This window comes from Melanostigma gelatinosum (assembly GCF_949748355.1).
Source record: "Melanostigma gelatinosum genome assembly, chromosome: 6".
In the NCBI taxonomy this organism is placed as follows: domain Eukaryota; kingdom Metazoa; phylum Chordata; class Actinopteri; order Perciformes; family Zoarcidae; genus Melanostigma; species Melanostigma gelatinosum.
Window position 1 is genome coordinate 3,891,505 of NC_136639.1, and position 19,459 is coordinate 3,910,963.

At 43.9% G+C, this 19,459-nt stretch overlaps 1 protein-coding gene across 4 annotated transcripts in view; it reads left to right on the plus strand.

Annotated features, from left to right (window-relative positions):
• The window catches only part of LOC306778816 (electrogenic sodium bicarbonate cotransporter 1-like), a gene marked incomplete at its 5' end in the record, with an annotated part of 43,661 nt that overhangs the window by 2,569 nt on the left and 21,633 nt on the right, over positions 1-19,459 (plus strand). For 2 of the 4 annotated variants that reach the window (XM_079270511.1, XM_079270508.1), the window contains 5 exons: positions 2,326-2,533; positions 7,098-7,271; positions 13,737-13,872; positions 15,060-15,220; positions 16,729-16,908. In XM_079270511.1, coding sequence (XP_079126637.1) covers positions 2,326-2,533; positions 7,098-7,271; positions 13,737-13,872; positions 15,060-15,220; positions 16,729-16,908 — 859 coding nt within the window. Of the gene's footprint in view, positions 1-2,325; positions 2,534-7,097; positions 7,272-13,736; positions 13,873-15,059; positions 15,221-16,728; positions 16,909-19,459 lie in introns of those variants that run through there. The other 2 variants (XM_079270510.1, XM_079270509.1) reach the window with 2 other exon arrangements.

Here is a 19,459-nt window from a genome sequence, read left to right on the forward strand (position 1 = left end):
TGTTGAATATAAGGAGAAGTACTCTGCATTGAGGCGGTTTGACAGCCTGTTGATGCTGCATCGTCCGTGTTTGTAGTCTTATATCTTAACCTGACGCATTTGTGTTAAAGCCACTGCATGCAGGCATTATTAAAACACGAGGTAGAATAATCAATCACGCATTCACTTGTGGGATCTTATTTTTCGTTACGCAATTCAAAATTCTGTGAAGAGTTTGTTGGATCCCAAACTGATATTCTCTTCGTTGATTTATAAAACAATATTTAAAGTTGAAGTTTCATCACATTGGTGGAATATCAGAACGTCAAAAACCAGACACGGGGGTAAAAAAAACGGACAACAAAAATGACAAAAGGGAACAATCTGTTTTTATATCACAAAATAACTCCTGGAATGCACATCCCATCACCGATAGTTCCCATGCAACAATCACATCACACAAAGTTGGTGCAGACGTGCGAGGGCGGTCGGCTTAGGCAGAGCAGTTTGGCCTGTTATGCCCCTGATTGTTCCATAGGTGGCAATGGAGGAAGGACAGCTGGTGAAGTCCAGAGATTTAAAAAAAAGAAGAGCTTCAAACAGCGGCTGAATCAAGGTGCTGCTTCAAAAGGCTTCACACGTTGAACCAGAGCGGACAGAGTTACACGTCAAAGTTAAAGCTGGACGAGTTGCTTTCTTGTTGAGATGCTTTCGAGGGATCAATCGGCTGCTGTGTTTGAGTTTTAGGTTAAAAATGAATGTTTCAGTTGGAACCAAAACTTTCTCCAGGATCTAAAGGTGGCATTTTAATATAAGTTACCCTTTTTTATCCTTTTTATCGAAGACTATAAAATGGGTAATAAGTTCAGTTGTAAAAACGTACTGGTGTCGGTGTGTTCTGGAAATTACAGAAGAACTTGAGCAGCTGTATTTCCAGAATAATTGCTTTTACAATGACAGCTCTTACAACGAAACACAGGAAGAGTTCCAGTGTTATTCTTCCACTTCACAGGTGTAGATTGGAGAGTTGTCTGTCCACACATTAGGCCACAGGTTGGCTGGTCAAAAAAAACGCCGTCCAGTTCTTTTTTAACCTAGAATTAACTAAGTTGGAGAACATTACTGAAAGTATTAAAGATATTATGACACCAAATGTATGTCTTCTTAATTCAAGGGATTACCGGACACAGTAATTACATTTTGGCTTCATAAAGCAAAACATTATCGTTATTGATCAACGATTGGGCAAAAACCTCTCCAATCAACACTTAACACCTTCTCCTACTTCTCTCTATCTATTAATAGAAATCATTAATAATATTGTTGTCAAGCAAGCTCTTGTTTTCTGTGGCCAGTTCCTACTCAATATAACTGTTGATTTTATAAAATAATTGGATATATTTAAGGATTGTTATGAACCCACTAATCTGTAACAAAACAACAAAAGAAATGTGATTATTTAACAAAACAAACCAATTTGTCTGTGATCCCAATAGGATAAAGCTGGGCCTTAAGTATCTCCAGTATTTCTTGCGATGGGGCATTTGCGTGTGTACGCGATTACATGCAAATGTTGTATGCAAATGCATGTAAATTAGCTGTTTGTGTGAAAGACTAAAACGATTGGGAGCTGCCTGAGAGTTTATACTGTATTGCGCCCACCGCACAAACAAACAAACAAACAAACAGAACTTCCTGTCGGCCACGGCGACCAGCCTGAAATAAACACTTTTCGATCCGCTGTGCTGTCGCCGTTCGTTGGGAAACGGTTCGTTTGAGGCGCCGAGTCGTCTCGGAGAGCAGCGGAGGCTCCGACACGCCGGCCTGTTGTGGGCTTCTGCGAGTGTTGTCATTTAAGTAAAGCCGGTGTAATCCTGTAAGGGCGGATGAGTAGACAGACACGTGATGCCCCACTTGTTTCTTAGGTGGAGGGGGGTTACCGACCAGCTGGAGAGGCTTTGTAGTGGGCGTGGGTCTGATTAGACACAACACTGACTGATGCTTTGACAGACCCCCGACCAGCAATACAATACACATCGCCTTGATTCAGGTTCTAACGGGGGAAGTGAGGGCAGAGACGGCTCCAGACCTCCATGGGTTCAAGTCTGCAACTTTTTTTGGCTGTTTTTTTTTTTAGCATGACCAGCACCAGTCACTCAATTAGCAGCGACTTCCTGCCCTCTCCCTCGCCCCCTTCCGCCAGATTAAATCCGTTCCACCGTACCTAAAGACTTTACCCTCCTCAAGGACGACACACATTCGCTCACTTGAGGGTGGTTCACTCGCTGAAACGCAGATCTGAAGGCGCTGTCGCAATAGCCGTCAATGAGTCTTTAATGGGTGGAGATGAGCGCCACCAGCAGCACCACACTGAGCCCCAGTACAAACTTACTGCAGGTGAACGAGCCGAGGCGCTATGGCTCCACGTTGTCTCTGGAGGAGAAGTGTGAGCAGTCTTTCTTCCTCTTTTACTACTACAGGATGGAGGACGAGGCGGTGCTGGACCGCGGGGCGTCCTTACTCAAGCACATCTGCGACGAGGAGGAGGTGGAGGGTAAGTTTACCGGTTCCTGTGACACTTAAATATCGCTGCATGTGATGAAAAATAAAGTCTTATTTGTCTTCCATGTGATGTAGACCACAATAGAAACATGGTGTCTTTATCGATATCTTTTCCGAGGCTTTACTTCTTCGTCAAATATTTCCTTCAGTTTGTAAAACGTCAGAAAAGTTCCTGAAGTTCGTCAGACATCACTGAGTCTCCATCTGAGAGTCAAACTATGCACTAAAGTCTAAAAGCCTTTTCTTTTTTTGAAGTTTTTATTCTTAAAAGAACTCTGTTCCTCTGGATTGATGTTTGCTTCCTGAGAGAAACGGGAAGGAGCTCGTTCAGCCTTTCAGAGTCTGCCGAACGTCACACTTCCTGCACGTACAGAGTGACACTCGCCTGGTTAGCGAGCTGGCACCAGAGAGCTGTAGAACACGGAGCATGTCGCCCTGTGTTTACCTCACTAATCTCCTGAAAAACCTTCAATGTCTGCCTGCTGATGATCTGTAAGGAGTAAAACTAATATAGTAAATATTGATTTTGTATAAAATTGGCATGTTTATAAATTAAAATGAATGAAATAAGAAATAACTGCAAACATTTGAATTTCTCATCATAGAACTGCAGATTTTTATTTGACAAATGAAAATAAATCTAGTTTGTGGGGCAGTGTTCTCCTTTTATAAATAACACAATGAAATGAGGCAATAAGTCTTTGTTTGTCGTTGGGTTCGCATTTTAAAATGTTCTATCCCGGTGTTGTAGAGAGAACCCAGCTCTTCTTAACATTCATCGTAGTTTCTTTCTTGCAGCCTGTTTATTTTACGCTGCGTTTCTTTAATTACTCTCCTCGCTGCCCATGATGCCTGTTGTTGCCAAGGAGCACGGGTAGCATTACGCGGTGACGACCCGAGCCTGCACCCGACATCACGGGTTTCTTGGTTCTCGTCCAGCAGATTAAAGCGTCTGTGCTGGAGCCAGTTTTAACATCCAAGATCTTCATGGTTTGTTTTGGTTCTTTGGCGGAAGTACTCAAAGTGGCTCCATAAGCAGCCCTTTGTTGGTCTTTTGTTTTGGCCAAAACCCAGAAACAAATGAGAACAAAAACCCAGTTTAATTTCCTCTAAATTACTTAGAATCAGTACTTCTGCAAACTCGAGCTCCTTTCCTACAGATCGTGGATTTTATTTTACATTTTTTGCCAAATATTTCCAATGCATGGTTTAAAGTTTCATATGTATTTTTAAAAATGTTTTGTTTATCATTACATGCAAAACATGGTTTCCATACATTTTTATAATCCATCACAGTGAACAGGAAGTCTGCATTTTTTAAAGTTACATTATCAGTGCATGAAGTTTTCAAATCAAACTATTAATATTCTGTAGCGCTACGTGATCCGAGGATAATATGCGACTAGCGAGTCAAATATCGCGATTAACGATAAATAAACGAAGTCTTTTTATTTGTAAGAACACTGAGAGAGATGCCAATAAACGTGTTTGGCATTCTGCTCTTTTTAATAACTCAAAAAATATCGATGTGTTTGTCGCACAAGTTGACATAAAGATTAGAAAACAATTTATTGTGCAGCCCTCCCACACAGCGGTAATGCAACTTAAAACAATTCAAAATGAATGCAGCGTTTATGTGATGCGTTGCACATTTTACGCCAGCTTGAAAAGCCTGCTAATTACTTTTTGCGCTGTATAAAATTGAATGTAAGACAATGGCTGTAACGAAGGGTTGTCAACACAGTGGCATGGTTTGTTCACTCTATTTGTAGTAAATGGGCTGAAGCGTGCAAAACCACCGGAATGATCCTTTTAAGTAACTTGGTTGTGAAGAAGATGAAATACAGAGTCAACATTGGAACTTGCACAGCAGTGTCGCTCATGCCGGAGGTCAACATTTTGTCAGGTGTCGCCTCAGCCTGACCCCTGCTTCAATCTCTGCCAACTTCCTGTGCGTAACCGGCGTCTCAGCTGTGCCTGTGCGTGTCCTCGTCTGCCGGTTAAATCTCCTTCTTGGAGTCTCCGCTGAGCTCGGCCTCCTCCCCGCTGAGCTCGCTCAGAGCCGGCAGCCCGCCTCAAAGGCTGATATAAAAAAAGAACAAGAAGAGATGAGGCGGCTTGACATTTCTTACATTGTACAAGTCTGGAAGAGGAGCTTTTTGGCCCAGTGGCCTTGATTATCTTTGTCTGACACTGATGAGTCTTTGTTTTCACTCAAGCTAAACATGGTATCTGAACTCTGCGTCAGACGGCGTCACAGCTCAAGATAGACAGACTCATCTTGTGTGACCTGAGGTTAAATGTTTGTATTCCGGTGATGCAATTCAAATATTCAAGGTATTGCCTGCTATAGCTGAGGACGAGTAATAATTCATTCTGTCGACATCTCTACCCCCACTAATCCAACAGTATATATATTCTTTTAAAGCTGTTTCCCATTAGCATGCTGTCAGTGCTGCGTGGCGTGTTGCCATCCTTCCCTACTGGTCTGGGCAGGTCCCAGCGGCGCGGTTACTGGGGAAACTGGCGGTGGCGTTGCCTCTCCTCAAAAATCTAGTGAGCTAAACAAACCTCCCAGTAAAAACACAAGGATTTTATTTCATTCAGTGTGCGCTCACAGGCCGCTCCAAAAGACCTTCTTCTTCCACGCAAAAAGAAGAAGAAGAAGAGGAAGAGGAAGTCGTTACACAAGCGACTCTGGCGGTCTGCAAATCTCCCTTTCCAGCTCCTTGACTCGACTATTGTTTATTCCCTTCCTACTGTTATCCCCATAAACATGGGACCGGCACCGTCTTTGTTGAACCACAAGTCTACTGTGGGTAGCAGCTCTGGTGCGGGTGATGCGGGCCTGGGAGTTACCAAAACAGTAGAAAATAATTGCTGAATACGTGTTTATACTTTTATGTATTTTATATTTAACCTTTTATTTCGCTAGGATAATCCCATTAAGGTTTTACATCTCATTTCCAAAGGGGTCCTGGTCAAGATGGCGCACAAATACCCAAATTTACTTAAAAAACAAAAAGGTTAAAAGTTAAAAACCATATAAATAAACAATAAAATTGTCAGTCAGTTTCAGGACAAGTGCATTTAGTGCTCAAATGACCCTTAATCCAGTTGTATAACCTTGCATGCTCATGAGATAATCGAGTTTAAAGGGACTCTGTAGCTCACACCAAGATGAGGTCTGAAAACTGAATAAATGCTGGTAAATTATCTCCATGATCAGAGGTTGCAGCCACTTCTCAGTCGAGAACATAGATAAGGATGCAGTTTGTATCCGTCTTTAACTTATTTGCAACGTAAATGTATTTTAACATGTTTTTAAGCGACTTGCGTGTTTTCAAAGTGTTTCTTTGTGGTTTTGTGAGAACGTTCAGTCACATCAACAACAATGTTACAAGCTGATGTCTGCTTTCCAAAGGCTGATATGTGTTCAGTGGTTTGGTTTAATCTCACTCTGTGACACAAACGACCAGAGTCAGAAAAGCCTCTGATTTACAGTGTCCCTTCGTCTTCAGGTGAGACTCCTCCCTCTGATGCTCAGCATTAGCTCGGTATACGTCGGTGTCGGTGAATTTAGATGAACCCCAAAAAAGAAAGAAAAACGAGGCGTTGTGGTACGAGAGAATAATGAGCGCTGTTGTGCTTGAAGAGAGATCATTGTTTGCTGTGTTGAGGGGTTCAGTCACTTCCTGGTTGGGTCATGTGCTGTGCTTGGCTCAGCGCTGCCCGACGTTTGACACTGATCACATTGAGCCTTTTGTTTCAGGAAGACTTTTGATGTTTTCCCCCGAAAGGATGCTTTTTATAGCCTTCCCCTGCTTAGAATGGAGAAACTTGAGAAATGTGGTCTAAGTTTTGAATTCAACTTCAACAGCACCACAAACTACAGCCTCCAACATGAACAAAATGTTGAATCAACACCTCTTTTAAAACGGTTGCATACATGAAGTGAATATTATTATAGGGTGACCACATTTTCAAAACAAACCAGGACTCTTCAGTGAACCGCGCGTTCATGCACGCGCACATGTATGCGTTTATGTCGGCACTATGCGCGTTTTCATTAAGATGAGGGACAATTATTCCAGCGAGCACATCTACCGAGAGCACCTTTCAACACCATGGACAGCTCCTCAGCAGACACAAAAAGTATGTTTCGTCTCCCAAAATCCACCAAAACAGGAGTTCATTTAAAAACGGTATAACAACACGAGTAAACACAAAGATTGCATTGGTGTCGTAGACTTATTGATTTGTCTGTGTGTCGCGAGTGAAAACCGTGACAATCCTGGACAATCTGCGATGTCTGGTCAACGTACATAATATGATTTTTTTACAAGATTGCTGTGTTGGACTACATTGGTCGCCAGCACTGCAGAAGTCACAATGTGATTTTCTAAATGTTCTAATTTTGCATTTCCTGATGAGGATTTTGATTGTGTGATTGTTTCCGGAAGGCATCTGTTCAGGTGCATAATTAGCAGCGTAGCGATCTGAATTAGTCAGAATGTTTCACGATGTTCATCCGTTCTTTTTTCCTTTTTTTGCAGGCCACCACACCGTCTACATCGGCGTGCACGTGCCCAAGAGCTATCGGCGGCGCCGCCGCCACCGTCGGAAAGCCGGCCACAAGGACAGAAAGGACAGGTTGACGGAGAACACCTCTGACAAGTCGGACACAGAAAACAACGATGAGGCCAGCAACAGCATCCTCAAACCTCTCAGTAAGTTCTGATGGACTCCATGTCAGGGCGGATTAGGGCTCCTGTCTGTCTGTGCTGAAGGCTGCTCTCTTTTCCAGAAATAAAACCAGACCCTGTAACTCCCCCGTGACCCCAAAAGAAGTTGCTGAGTCCACGTTGTGGCCAGAAATAGCCACGCATGTCCTGCTGAGTGACCAGTCTGTTTCGACAGAGCAGAGTGGCTTTTCATTGGAAGTAATGGCTTCTCGGATGTAGTTGCACTCGTGCTGATAAGAGTCTCTTGCGTGCGGCGAGTAAGTGCATGCCATCCTGTGCTTTTGTCCTTGGTTGCAAACACAAGTGTGCCTGTCTTTGTGCGTGTGCATGCGTCGGTGTCTATATGTGTTCATGCTCGGTTCCTTGCAGCCGGTAGTTGTTTGTTTTTCCTTCTCGTAACAGATTAAAGACGATAACCGGCAAGTCCATATTTGTCCTCTCCAACGTCTAACCCTATCGCTAACCCTACAACAGATCATCTGGCAAATATCTATATTTAATTCCCCATAGTTGAAGAAACGTGCAAAACGGAGACTCGAGTGATGTATGGGAAGACATGAAGAACAATCGGTGTGTGTGTGTGTGTGTGTGTGTGTGTGTGTGTGTGTGTGTGTGTGTGTGTGTGTGTGTGTGTGTGTGTGTGTGTGTATACAGTATACACATGTGTCAAAGGGGACTCTGTGAAGTCAGATGAGGAGACGTGAAACCCTACACACCTGGGTTTGTTGACAGCGTCATTGGTAATTTACGGAAAATGCCACTATGTTGGCAGGAGAATGTGAGCGTTGACGTTTTGTTAACAGTCAACACGGTGGCGCTCTGCTGGTTAGATTAGAGCTGCTGGTACATGCTGTTGATGTTTTGTCAAAAGTCGTCATGGAATTATTGAAGTGCGCAGTGAGACGGTAAACAGACAGTCGGTGCGCCTTCACAACGTTAGCATGAGCCCGATTCACAGTCCCTCTCGCTCCCACTGCCCCTCTCTTCATACATACATACATACATACATACATACATGCATGCATGCATGCATGCATGCATGCATGCATGCATACATACATACATATTATAAAACATCTGTGACTGTGACTTTTCTTATTGCGAAGCGTCCCCCCCTCCCTCCCTATGAAGTGGGATCAAAGGATCTCTCAAATTGGATTACAGAGATTACTTAGAAACTTGGTTCTTATACAAATGGGTTTAATTTCCCCAAAAGTCCGACAGAGCAAGCTCTGACTGCTGCCATGTGTTTCGTTTGTCTCCAATTTGATGTTTTTGCATCGCTGGAAAGATACCGTCTTCTCTCAGAAATGAAAGTACAATCCGAAGACGTATGAAGACGAGGAATAAATTGTATCAGTAGAAAAGGTCTGTGGATATTGATTGGGTGAACTGCTGGAACCTTTGAAAGGCCATTGTTTTGTTTGACTTTGACTGTGTGGACGGAGCTTATTGTCATGATGAGTTAATATTCATTGATCGACTCTTAGATCAACAACGTCCCAACAACATTATTACATAATGGCTGATAGATGTACAACTTGCATCTTAAACTGAGTGACTTATTTCAATCTTAAGAAATCCAGTGTGCCGTTACGCTGTATTCACCACTCGTGGCCACGACAGTAGCTGCTACGGTTGTATATTTTTGCCAACGTATCCTCAAACGATTTATATATCTTACGGAAAGTGACTCCAAATTTTTCAGGCGTTTTCCTGCAAAACTCCAGCAACACGTGTCAATTTCCGCCCGTTACATGAATACAGTCTTACGAATTACGGTGCGTTCTTTTTTTTATCAGGTATGTTGGATGAGACCAGCCTGATATTTGCAGACTTGCTTTCTGTACATTCGATGAGAAGTGGAGCCTCTGCTGTGGTGCAAAGATGCACCATCTTGTGTAAAGTCCTAACACGAGAGGTGAAAAGAAGTTGGGAGGTGAATTCGGACTGTGATGGGGTTTCTTTACGGCCAGAGGATCAAATGATTCACAAACGTCTGGTGATGATGCTGAATGGTGCATTAAGCCCTTTTGTAGACAAACTCGGGTCAAGTTTACGTGTGATTCTGTCTGTGATGAGTTGCTTTGGGCTGTTTACCTGCAGACAGCACGGAGGTCATTTCATTTCAGGTTGTGTGCCCCCCAGCAGTCGGAACCTGCCCACCTTAGCTATCGCAACAAAATACCAGAGCTGAGTATCAACAAGCGTTCAATGAATCGCCCTCTGGGTGTTGCTCTGCATTCAGCCCCGATCCCTGGCCGCTGCCTCTCTGCGCTAGCCGCCCTGCATACTGAGCGTCGGACTTTGTGGCATGGAGAACCTTTCCTGTACTCTCTCAGTGATCCTCTTCTGCGTTGAATGAGTGACGCTGAGTTGCGTCATCGTTGCATGTACAGTCACAATGAGCGTGCTATTAGACCCCATGTTGTCCCTTATGATGTGCTGAGTTTTTCCAGAAAGGGTCAGAGGGGATGGAAGGTATTTGTGTAGGATGCATGTCAAGAGTGGGACTAAACAGGCCTTTAGTGGCAGTCGCACGAAGCTTTCTGCCGGGCAGCGGGCATTCTTCCTCCATCCCCTATCCCGTGAGCCTCTGCTTCTGGGACAAAGTCCTCTTTGTATGCCCATGGCTCTTGGCTAGAGCACACAGAGCTTTGAAATTGTGTTTGAACGATGGGATTTTCATTTCTATCTCCTTTTCGTGCTTGCCCTCGCTCCTGTTTGCTTTCACTCTGCACCGAGCCTCACCCCCTAACCCTTCTCACCCGCCGTTCTGCTATAGCACCGTCACCGTGCGTGTTATATAGAAGCGTGCTTGAGTTTTTTTACTGGGTGCTATGGATGGGCAGCATCAGTTTCTTCTTTACCTCTCCTGGATACACTCTAGACAGTTTTAGATGCCTATGGTGTAATAAAAAGAAGCTTCAGAGGTTTCATTTTGAGTTTAAAATGTCTTATTATAAGCAGTCGGTAGACTTTTTCAAAGTTGCTCCTATTTTTCCATGAAAACGTGTTTCTTTCTTCCTGCTCATTCCTTTTTCATGAAATATTGTGATTGCTAATGCCGTAATAAGTAACAGCCGTTGTTAGTAAAATTATGATACAAATACTTGACGCTTGAGCGTGCAGAAAGTAGCGGATTGCGGCTGTAAACACAGGGTGTCGGGTAGCTTTTCCTGATCTCGTCCCAAAATAAATGTCTGCTAAGACAGTTTTTCCTCCAGCAGGATGTCCTCACATTGATTTCATAGGGATGAAAGCAAAGCGAGTATTTGTGGATTGTTTTATTGCGATTGTATTTCTTGTTGCTCTTCGGAATGAAAGCACCGTACATGCCCTGCTTTTGCTGTATCTGTTCAACACTTTTATTTGTTTAACTGGATGCACATGGAAGGAACCCAGCAGCCCGTGCGCCTGCGTCCCTGAGGCTTTGACCCCGTCCTTGCACCGCTTACTATTGTTTGCATACAGTTTTGGCCGTATAGGTATTTAAAGCTAGTTTGCGCTGTTTACTGTAATCAGCGTAACTCGCAGTGGATATCGAGTGTCAGCTAAATGTGTGAAACGCACCGAGGTGTTATTAAACAAGCTGCGACTCAAGCCAGTTGCAGCTTTGCGTTTGCGTGTGTGTATGTGCCAGCAGACAGTCTGTTTCTCCCCTCACCTCGTAATCTCACAGCTGCTCGTCTGACCCGTACCCGCTGCTGTCGTTATGGTGCTGCGGAAAACACAATACGGGTAAACTGCAAGCTTTCACCTCTTTTACGGTTTGACCACTTACTGCTGACCGAATGAATGAATGACTCAATGTGGTGGCTGATGTAATGTCAAGTGCGGTGTGTTTGTCCAAATAAATCTCAAGATTTCACCTGCAAAGGAGAGTGCAGTCAAATACTCAACACTGGAGTATTGTCCTTTCTCTGTGGCGCAGATATTTGCATGAATTCTTCATATGAGAGCGGGATGTATCAGAGAAGTTCCCTTGAGAGCAAAATGAAAGGCAAGATCTATGTCGAACGTTGTGCTCTAGAAAACAGTTTAGGGAACATTGGTTTGTGGAGACACAGCAAAGTATCTCACCAACAAAGCATGGTGAACAAGATGGGGTCTGTGTTTTAAGACGGGATGCCCCCCCCCCCCCCCGGCTGACAGTCGCTGGCGAGGGCCAGAATGCTGTGGGTGGAGGTCCCACAAGAGACTCTCACACTGAGTGGATTGAATCCCCTGGGCAGACGGCGTAGACCTGTTGAGAAGTGTGAAAATATTGACGGTTGGTTATTTAACTCTGGTTGACAGATTAGAGCACATAAGAGGTAATACATGGGAATCACTCATTCAGGATCTACAGTCAACTCTCTGGTGCCACAGTATTAGCAAGCTGTTATGTAATCAGACCAGCCAGCTTTGTTATGATCACTCCCACACACACACACACACACACACACACACACTTGTGCTACTGTGCTTGTGGGGACCCTCACTGACATAATGCATTCCTAAACCCTGACCACAACCAACACAACTACAGGCCCATACCCTTAACCCAAAGTTAATTCTAACCCCAAATCTAAAACCAACTCTTAACCTGCTGAAGAGGAGGACCGCACATAAGTCCTCTCTTCTGCAAAAGGCCTAGAACTCAAAGTGGTCCTCACAACAGCAGGATAAACGGCACATTGGTGACTTTCCTCACAGAGAAAATCAATATATTCTAGCAGGGTTTAGCCAATAGCACAACATTTAAGACGATTAAAGTTAACTTTACTGTACAGTGGGTATAGTTTGTGCACAAATTAAGCCTTTTATAATTCCCATTGGTGGTTTAAGTTGATGATGATATTAATCAGAATACAGTTGCCATGTCTGACCTTAAACGGCGACCTGATCTAGTAAATCACTAGATTGAAACCAGCTGGTAGTTACGCAGAATTTACGAAGGATTCAATTTCAAAGTTGGTAATGGATTTGTGAATAACTGGTGCAACCCAATCCAGAGCCTTTTAAATGGAGATGGACTTGGTAAATGGACTTGCGTTTGTATCGCGATATAGTTTCCGACCACTCGGCGCTACACAACACATTACAATGGTCTCCCATTCACGCACACATGTATACACTGATGGCAGAGGCTGCCATACAAGGGGCCCCCTACCCATCAGGCTCTAATCTAAAGAGTCATTCTTTTGGGGGGACTGGAGGAGCCGGGGATCGAACCGCCCATCTCCCGATTAGGGGACAACCTGCTTTACCTCTACCTTAATAGGTGCCACAGCCACCAATTACTGCTATACACCTGTGTTACACATGATGCGACGAGATAAGAGATCTGCTGTAAAAATGTCTATTGGCTATAATGCTATAAAAAGTGAAATCGGAGTTTGTGGACAATGTTGGAAAAGCAGTAAACTGTGCTTTTAAACTGTGCTTTCAGTGTACTTTTTGAAAAAGTGATTTCACATTAATCCCAATCATGCAGCCTGTGCACAAGAGATTTATTTTCCACATTAGCGGTCTGATTCCTTGAGCAGAGATGCCATCGTTTCATTTATGTGAGCTTCCGTAAATGAGCGGTAGCTCTGATGCCTCCTGCCCTCATCTTGTGTGGCTGTTTGCTGACGACGATGATCTTTGCGTACAGTGTTCTACATGCGTGTGCCTGCTTTTCGTGAAAGGGGGCTAGTTGTTGTTTTGCTCCCCATTGACTGTTCACATATTTGTTTCCACTTGGAACAAGCTACAATGGTGGCGACCTGCAACATGTTTGATTAGCATCCACAAGTATAATCCATATATCAATCCTGTTGAAAATCTGTTTGTGTTGCTCTCTAATAATTCAAATGAGAAGACAAAGGAAAGCTAAGCCTCTGCTAAAGAACAGGCCAGTTTGTGGACAATTTCCTAATTGTTAATGAGGGGCTCCAGGGCAGCTTGCCAAGGCTGGAGGGCCAATGGCGAAGGCCTGTTTGAACAGTGAAGGGGGGGGGGGCGGAGAGGGAGTAGGGGCTAGCTGTGGGGACACTGTCACTGAGGGGACCCCTAAACCCCTTCGGCCCCCTCCTACCTGGTCCACAAAGTGCTGGAGCAGGCAGCTGAAAGCGGCTGTCACTTCCATCCGAGACGTTAATGAGGGTCTAGCTGCTGCTTCGGGACTCTGGTGAGCTTGTGGGGCTTGCAGACTATCTGAGGAGCAAACCCTTTGGAGAGTAAAGGGGGGGGGGGTCACTGAGGTCTTGAAGATGTCCAACAACAACAATAACCAAGAGGAGAAGGAGGAAGAGGATGCGGAAGAGAAAGGGGAGGAGGTCATGGTGAAAATCCCACCACCTCCACCTCCTCCTGAGGCCAACGGGAAGGGTCCAGCTGAGGAGGGGAAGCCGGTGCCCAAACCCTTGCCCAACGGGCACCATTGCCAGCCTATGAACCGCAGTATTTTTCCTCTCTCCGCAGTCTCGTCGGCGGCCGAGAGGATCCGCTTCATCCTCGGCGAGGAGGATGACGGCCCGGCGCCGCCTCAACTCTTCACGGAGTTGGACGAGCTTCTGTCGGTGGATGGACAGGAGATGGAGTGGAAGGAGACGGCCAGGTAAGGACCTCCGTCTCAAGATTTGGGTCTTCCTGTAGAAGTCTTTCAGCATTCTTAAAAAGGAGCTTCACTTTTACTCAGGAAGGCTTTTTAAGGCCAAGTTCTGATGATGCATTTGTCCAGCCTCGGATGCACCCAGGACAACTGATATCGGATTAGTGGCGAATGAGCACAATGAGCAGCTTTAACGGACTCATGTCAAAATTCAAAAGGTGACACTACAGCTTGACAGTTTAACCTGGATTGGACAGAATTGGACACAAACCTGTGTGGACCTGTATTCATTGCTATTTCCTTAGTTAGAACAAATACATGAAAAAAAGAGGGATATAAAACAAGTTTAAAGGCGGTTTCTCAATAAAATAAGGTAGACGTGATGTTGAAAACATAAGGCAGAGTTCTCTGCAGTGTAACATAATAAAATACAATTATACAACACAAGAGGTTCAGCAGGGTTAAAAAGGTGAGAAGAGGACTACAGCTCCAGACCCTTTTAAAACCAGTTTTCAATGGTTACAATGGGTGAAATAAATCAGCCCTGTATCTTCAATGTCAAACTTATTATTCTGCAGATAACTGCAGAGATTAAGATCCGGGTCCAAAGTCTCACCAAGTGCACTCAGTGGACCCAAAACGAATAAAAGAAGTGCTGGGGAGTGCTGGCGGTCCGCCAAGTGCTATTTTGGCAGCCAAAAGTGTCCAAATAAAAGGCTGGTATAGAAACAAGTTCTCAGTCCCAGTTCAGTTTCCCATCGCCATGACTCTGAGAGAGAGAGAGTGATTAAAAAGAGACATGAGGAAAATAGAAGTGAAAACACTGCCTCTGAATTTAAGAACTGAACATTTTTTGTGAAACTTAAAACAAAGAACTGAATTCTGTCGCTCTTTCAGCCCGGCACTTAATGAGACTTTGGCAACATGAAATAAATGACAAACAGGCAGCTTTGAAGTGGGAGTATTAAAAAAGTAATAAGAGGGAAATTTAGTTTGACCATTTATTTGACAAAATTGCACACGCCTGACAGTTTATCACCAGTTTCACAATGATGTGACGTTCACGTATGATTAATAGCCAAGTCACCAAGTCAGGTGTGCATTGTTTACATAAACGAATAATGTATGTATGATATGAGTAAAAAGCCTCATGGTACTCTGTGTTTGTTGTGTTCCCCTTTTCATCCCTCCAGGTGGATCAAGTTTGAGGAGAAGGTTGAGAAAGGAGGTGAACGCTGGAGTAAACCCCACGTGGCCACGCTGTCCCTGCATAGCCTTTTTGAACTGCGGACGTGCATCGAGAAAGGCACCATCATGCTGGACATGGAAGCTTCCACTCTATCTCAGGTTGTTGGTAAGTCGGTCTTATGCAACAGGATTAAATTGCATTGCACTCGGGCCCAGTGTTGATTGTTTGCATTGGCGAGTGTGTTTCAGGAGGAAATGTGCCTCAACAGAACCACAACAACTTTAATGTTGCTTTACTTGCCAAGACCGGATCTTTGGTAAAACAGTTAAAAACCACTGACGAATCCGTTCATCAAACAATAAGCTGCTCTGTGACGTGCACGATATGCAGAGCTGCTCTGTGATGGACACTATACAGAGCTGCTCTGTGATGGACACTATACAGAGCTGCTCTGTGACGTGCATGACATGCAGAGCTGCTCTGTAGTGTTCCTTCTTCTCTTTAAGAGAAGCAAAAGGTCACAGCTCTAAGTCCAGTCCGGTCATTACTGTACTTTATAACACTGGGGGGCTTGTAGTTTGTAAGTGGTCACACAAAAAAGTTCCTAATTTGAGGACAGCCAGCCCTCCTCGCTATTGTCTGCATGAGGGAGCAAGAGGAAGAGTTACGACTCGGAGTGATTAATGTGAAGCAATTGAGTGTGCTGCATGCACTGTACAGGCCGAGCTGGGCCTCTTGCTGGGCCCTTTTTTTTGTCTCCAATTTCTGAATTCATGTAACGATGTCGTTAAAGGCACAATGAGTAGGATTTATCAGTTGCGGTTTGTAAACACGACGTTCAAAGTTGGCCCCTCCTCCTCGGCTCAACGAGGGTCAGGGTGCTCGCCATCGGGTGACGCCAACCCTGGATTCACTTTCCTTTTGGGGCGAGCGTTGTCCGCTCGGTGTTTCATCACAGCGGTTTTTTTCAGCGCTCTGTCTCCTATATTCATGGCTTCCTCTTAGAAGTGTGCTCACGATCTCACACCTGGTCGCTTCCGGGTTTTTTACAGAGGTTGACGCCCAGAAACGTCCCGAACAAAACATGAAAACACAGGCAGACGAACGAGAGATACAGACACCGCCCCACACTTCTAGTGGGTCAGCTGTAGGTGATGATGGAGCCTTCAGGTGCTGAAACAATTGGTAGAATTACATAAAACTTTCTGACAATTCTGAGAAATTATTACATTTTCTACGTCACATATAAAGTATAAATTCTAAGCCGACATCGAGGGTTTGCTGGATGTCACTGAACGTTGAATAAATTTGGGTTTTCAATTTTTGTTCCAAGAAAAGTTGCATCGTATTGATCTGAAAAACACCATTTTTTTTTACGTGCAAAGATCTCGAGTGAACTCCATGCTATGACATGAATTGCAATATATCTCCTTGCTTCCAGTATCACAATCTATTGAATCGTAGCCCCTGTATCATGATACGTGTTGTATCGCCAGATTCTTGCCAATACGCGAATAATATAGTTTGTCAAGTCTTCTGCTCAGTGTCGTTTAACTTTCTTCCCTCCAGAAAAAGACAGAAATCCTCTTCCCTCACCCTCTTCTCTCCCTCACCCTCTTCTCTCCCTCACCCTCTTCTCTCCCTCACCCTCTTCTCTCTCGGTGCACCTCCAGAGATGATCACTGACAACCAGATAGAGATCGGCCAGCTGAAAGCCGAGCTGAAGGACAAAGTGACGTACACGTTGTTACGGAGACATCGTCACCAGACCAAGAAGTCCAACCTGCGCTCTCTGGCTGACATCGGCAAGACGGTCTCCAGTGCAAGTAGGCTGTTTTCCAACCAGGAGAACGGTAATACTGATGCCAGTTTGATGCAGTCTTCTCTTTAAAAAAAAAAAAAAAAAAGATACAAAGAAAAAACTAAATCAGCCATTTACTCTATCATGGATTTAGCTGTACGTACCTGCATTACTGCATTCAATTTAGATTTTGTTTTGAGGTCCTCTGCATGAACACACTAATGTGGCGCTTACCAGCTTGTCCGTAAATATAGAACCTTATACTTCATTTTGAAGGCGTTAACGCAAAAAACCTAAATAAAGTGCGACTATAGTACTACTACTGGCTCACTCTTTGAACGAGTGGAACTATAGTTTGTAGATGTCTTATGCTAATTCCTCACAAACATCAATCTAACAACACGTTTAACGTCCTCACTGTAGGCTAATGTACTAACTGAATTCACGGATGCGTATGACTTAATTGTTGTGCACCTGTGAGAGCAGGTGGAACTGATTTCAAATTGACTTCGGGTGTAAGTTTTGACCCTGATGAATCGAGTTCTGTCTCTGAATTTATAACACTCGGTGAGAACAGTCCAAGGCCCCGTGAGGTCATGACAGTCATCCAGTAATTCTGCAGGATGTGATTAATCGAGCTTTATAATTTACAGCAGTCAGAATCTCTGAAGTTGATGATGAATTTCAATTTTCACTCTGTTAACTTGTGATTTTGTTGATATTTCTGACGGCTCGTGTTTTGATTTACAGTGGAATGAAACGACTCTTTTCATCCCACATGTCACTGTGCTTCACCGAGCTGAATTCAAATTCATGCAAAAATTGTGAAATTACAAAAACTTGGCTTCATTAATTATGTAACAAAATCTTTTATCAGTGAAATTGACATGAAGTATTGAATATGTTCCTCAGAAGGCAGCACAAAGCTGCAAATACAAACTTTATTAATCAGAAACAAACACAATATTCAACCTGAAGCGGTGAGATTTAAAGTGACGGCCCTCATTCACACTGACGTCTAACTCGTGTTAACAACCTCGTCTATGAGTCCTTTTGATTGCAACACATTGAGTCACTGGATGTTCTCTGTGTTGACGACGTAATTAATCTGTTACCAGCCATGGGTCTTTGGAAAGGGAAGTTATTTATTACCTGCTGCTTATGGAATGTGTTCATGACTCTATCGAAAGAAAAGCTCCCTCTGTTCAGGATTAGCTAGGTGTGCTGATAGTGATTCATTGATATCTACTAAACAAGGCTAAAGTACATCCTCCAGTTTATTAAAATACAATTTGACTCGTGTTGCAGTAATCCTGTCCAATGACCCACGGTCCCCTCACTTAATGATGCTTTTCTTCTTACCACACTCCTCCGCACGGCTTGTAAAAAATACAGATAAATCCTGTTTTACACATCTTTTAACCGCTTGATTTTATTCTCCTAACAAATGTCTTGCTTTGGCTCAGTGGGCTTGTCTATCATCTCTCTCTTCCATCTCTTTTTTTCTGCCCTGGACTGGGTTTGATAACCTGCTGCTGCTGCCGCCACTAAAAGCTCGTAGTCCGCTCGAGAGCTCTGTGACTTGCCTGTCGGGTCACATTTCGATGGAGGACTTGCAGTCTCAAAGGAGTACCAGCATGGACTGGCTTAGTAAGTTCACGGGACCCAGTCTACGTTCACACTGCAGACCTCCGATCAGTTCTGGTTCAATCACGGCTCGCTATTGTTGTTACAGAAACAACAGCCAAAGAGTTTATATTTGAGTTCTGTGGCTCGTATATTTGGCTTTTTTTTTCTCCAATTATCTCGCTGTCTTTCGTATCAATAACTCACTCAGCCAATCTGCCAAATGCCTCACTTTGTAGCGCACAGCCAATCCATGTGACTCAGATGGGAATTGGGAAATGTAACCGTGCAGCTGCAGCTCTTTGTTGTTCAAACATCAGTTCTGTGTCGCATGTGAGTGAAAACCGTCAAAACTGGAAAGCTTTCGTCTGCAGTTTGAACGTAATCACGCAACTGTAGTGAAACTGTCTCCTGTCCCAAGTACAGTAGTAGTACTCGTTGTTAGTGCTTTATATAGTAGTAATATTGAGTAGTTTTTTTTTTCTCCAAAACTTTACATTTGTCTAAGATTATATACTTGATCCCTTATTGTATTTCCCTTTTAATTTAGTTGCTTTTTTACCTTTATTTCTGTATCTACTCTATACAAGTGCTACAATTGTATCATTTCTACTGGCTGCATCATACTGACAAGCATGTTATTACCCACAATCCTCAGGGGGCAGATGTTTGAAAGGCTACAGTGGCATCAGAATTTGCTGTGGTTGAGATTTGTACCGCTCTCGATGCCGTCTCTTACCCGCGGCGGCTCCAGGACTTGAGTAAGGTCACGTTCTGCTGTCTGATCTGTGATGCGCTGAAGCCAGAACTCAGCAGAGCGTCAATCAGAGTCTGCTCTTCACCTGCACTTAGTGGAAGACTTGGATGTGAAAGATGGACAGTAAAGCTGTTGATTATTTCAACACAGTAAGGCTGGATGCACAAAATGACGATTATTGTTGTTATTTATTAAGTGAGCGCTGCATTTGTCATCCTAG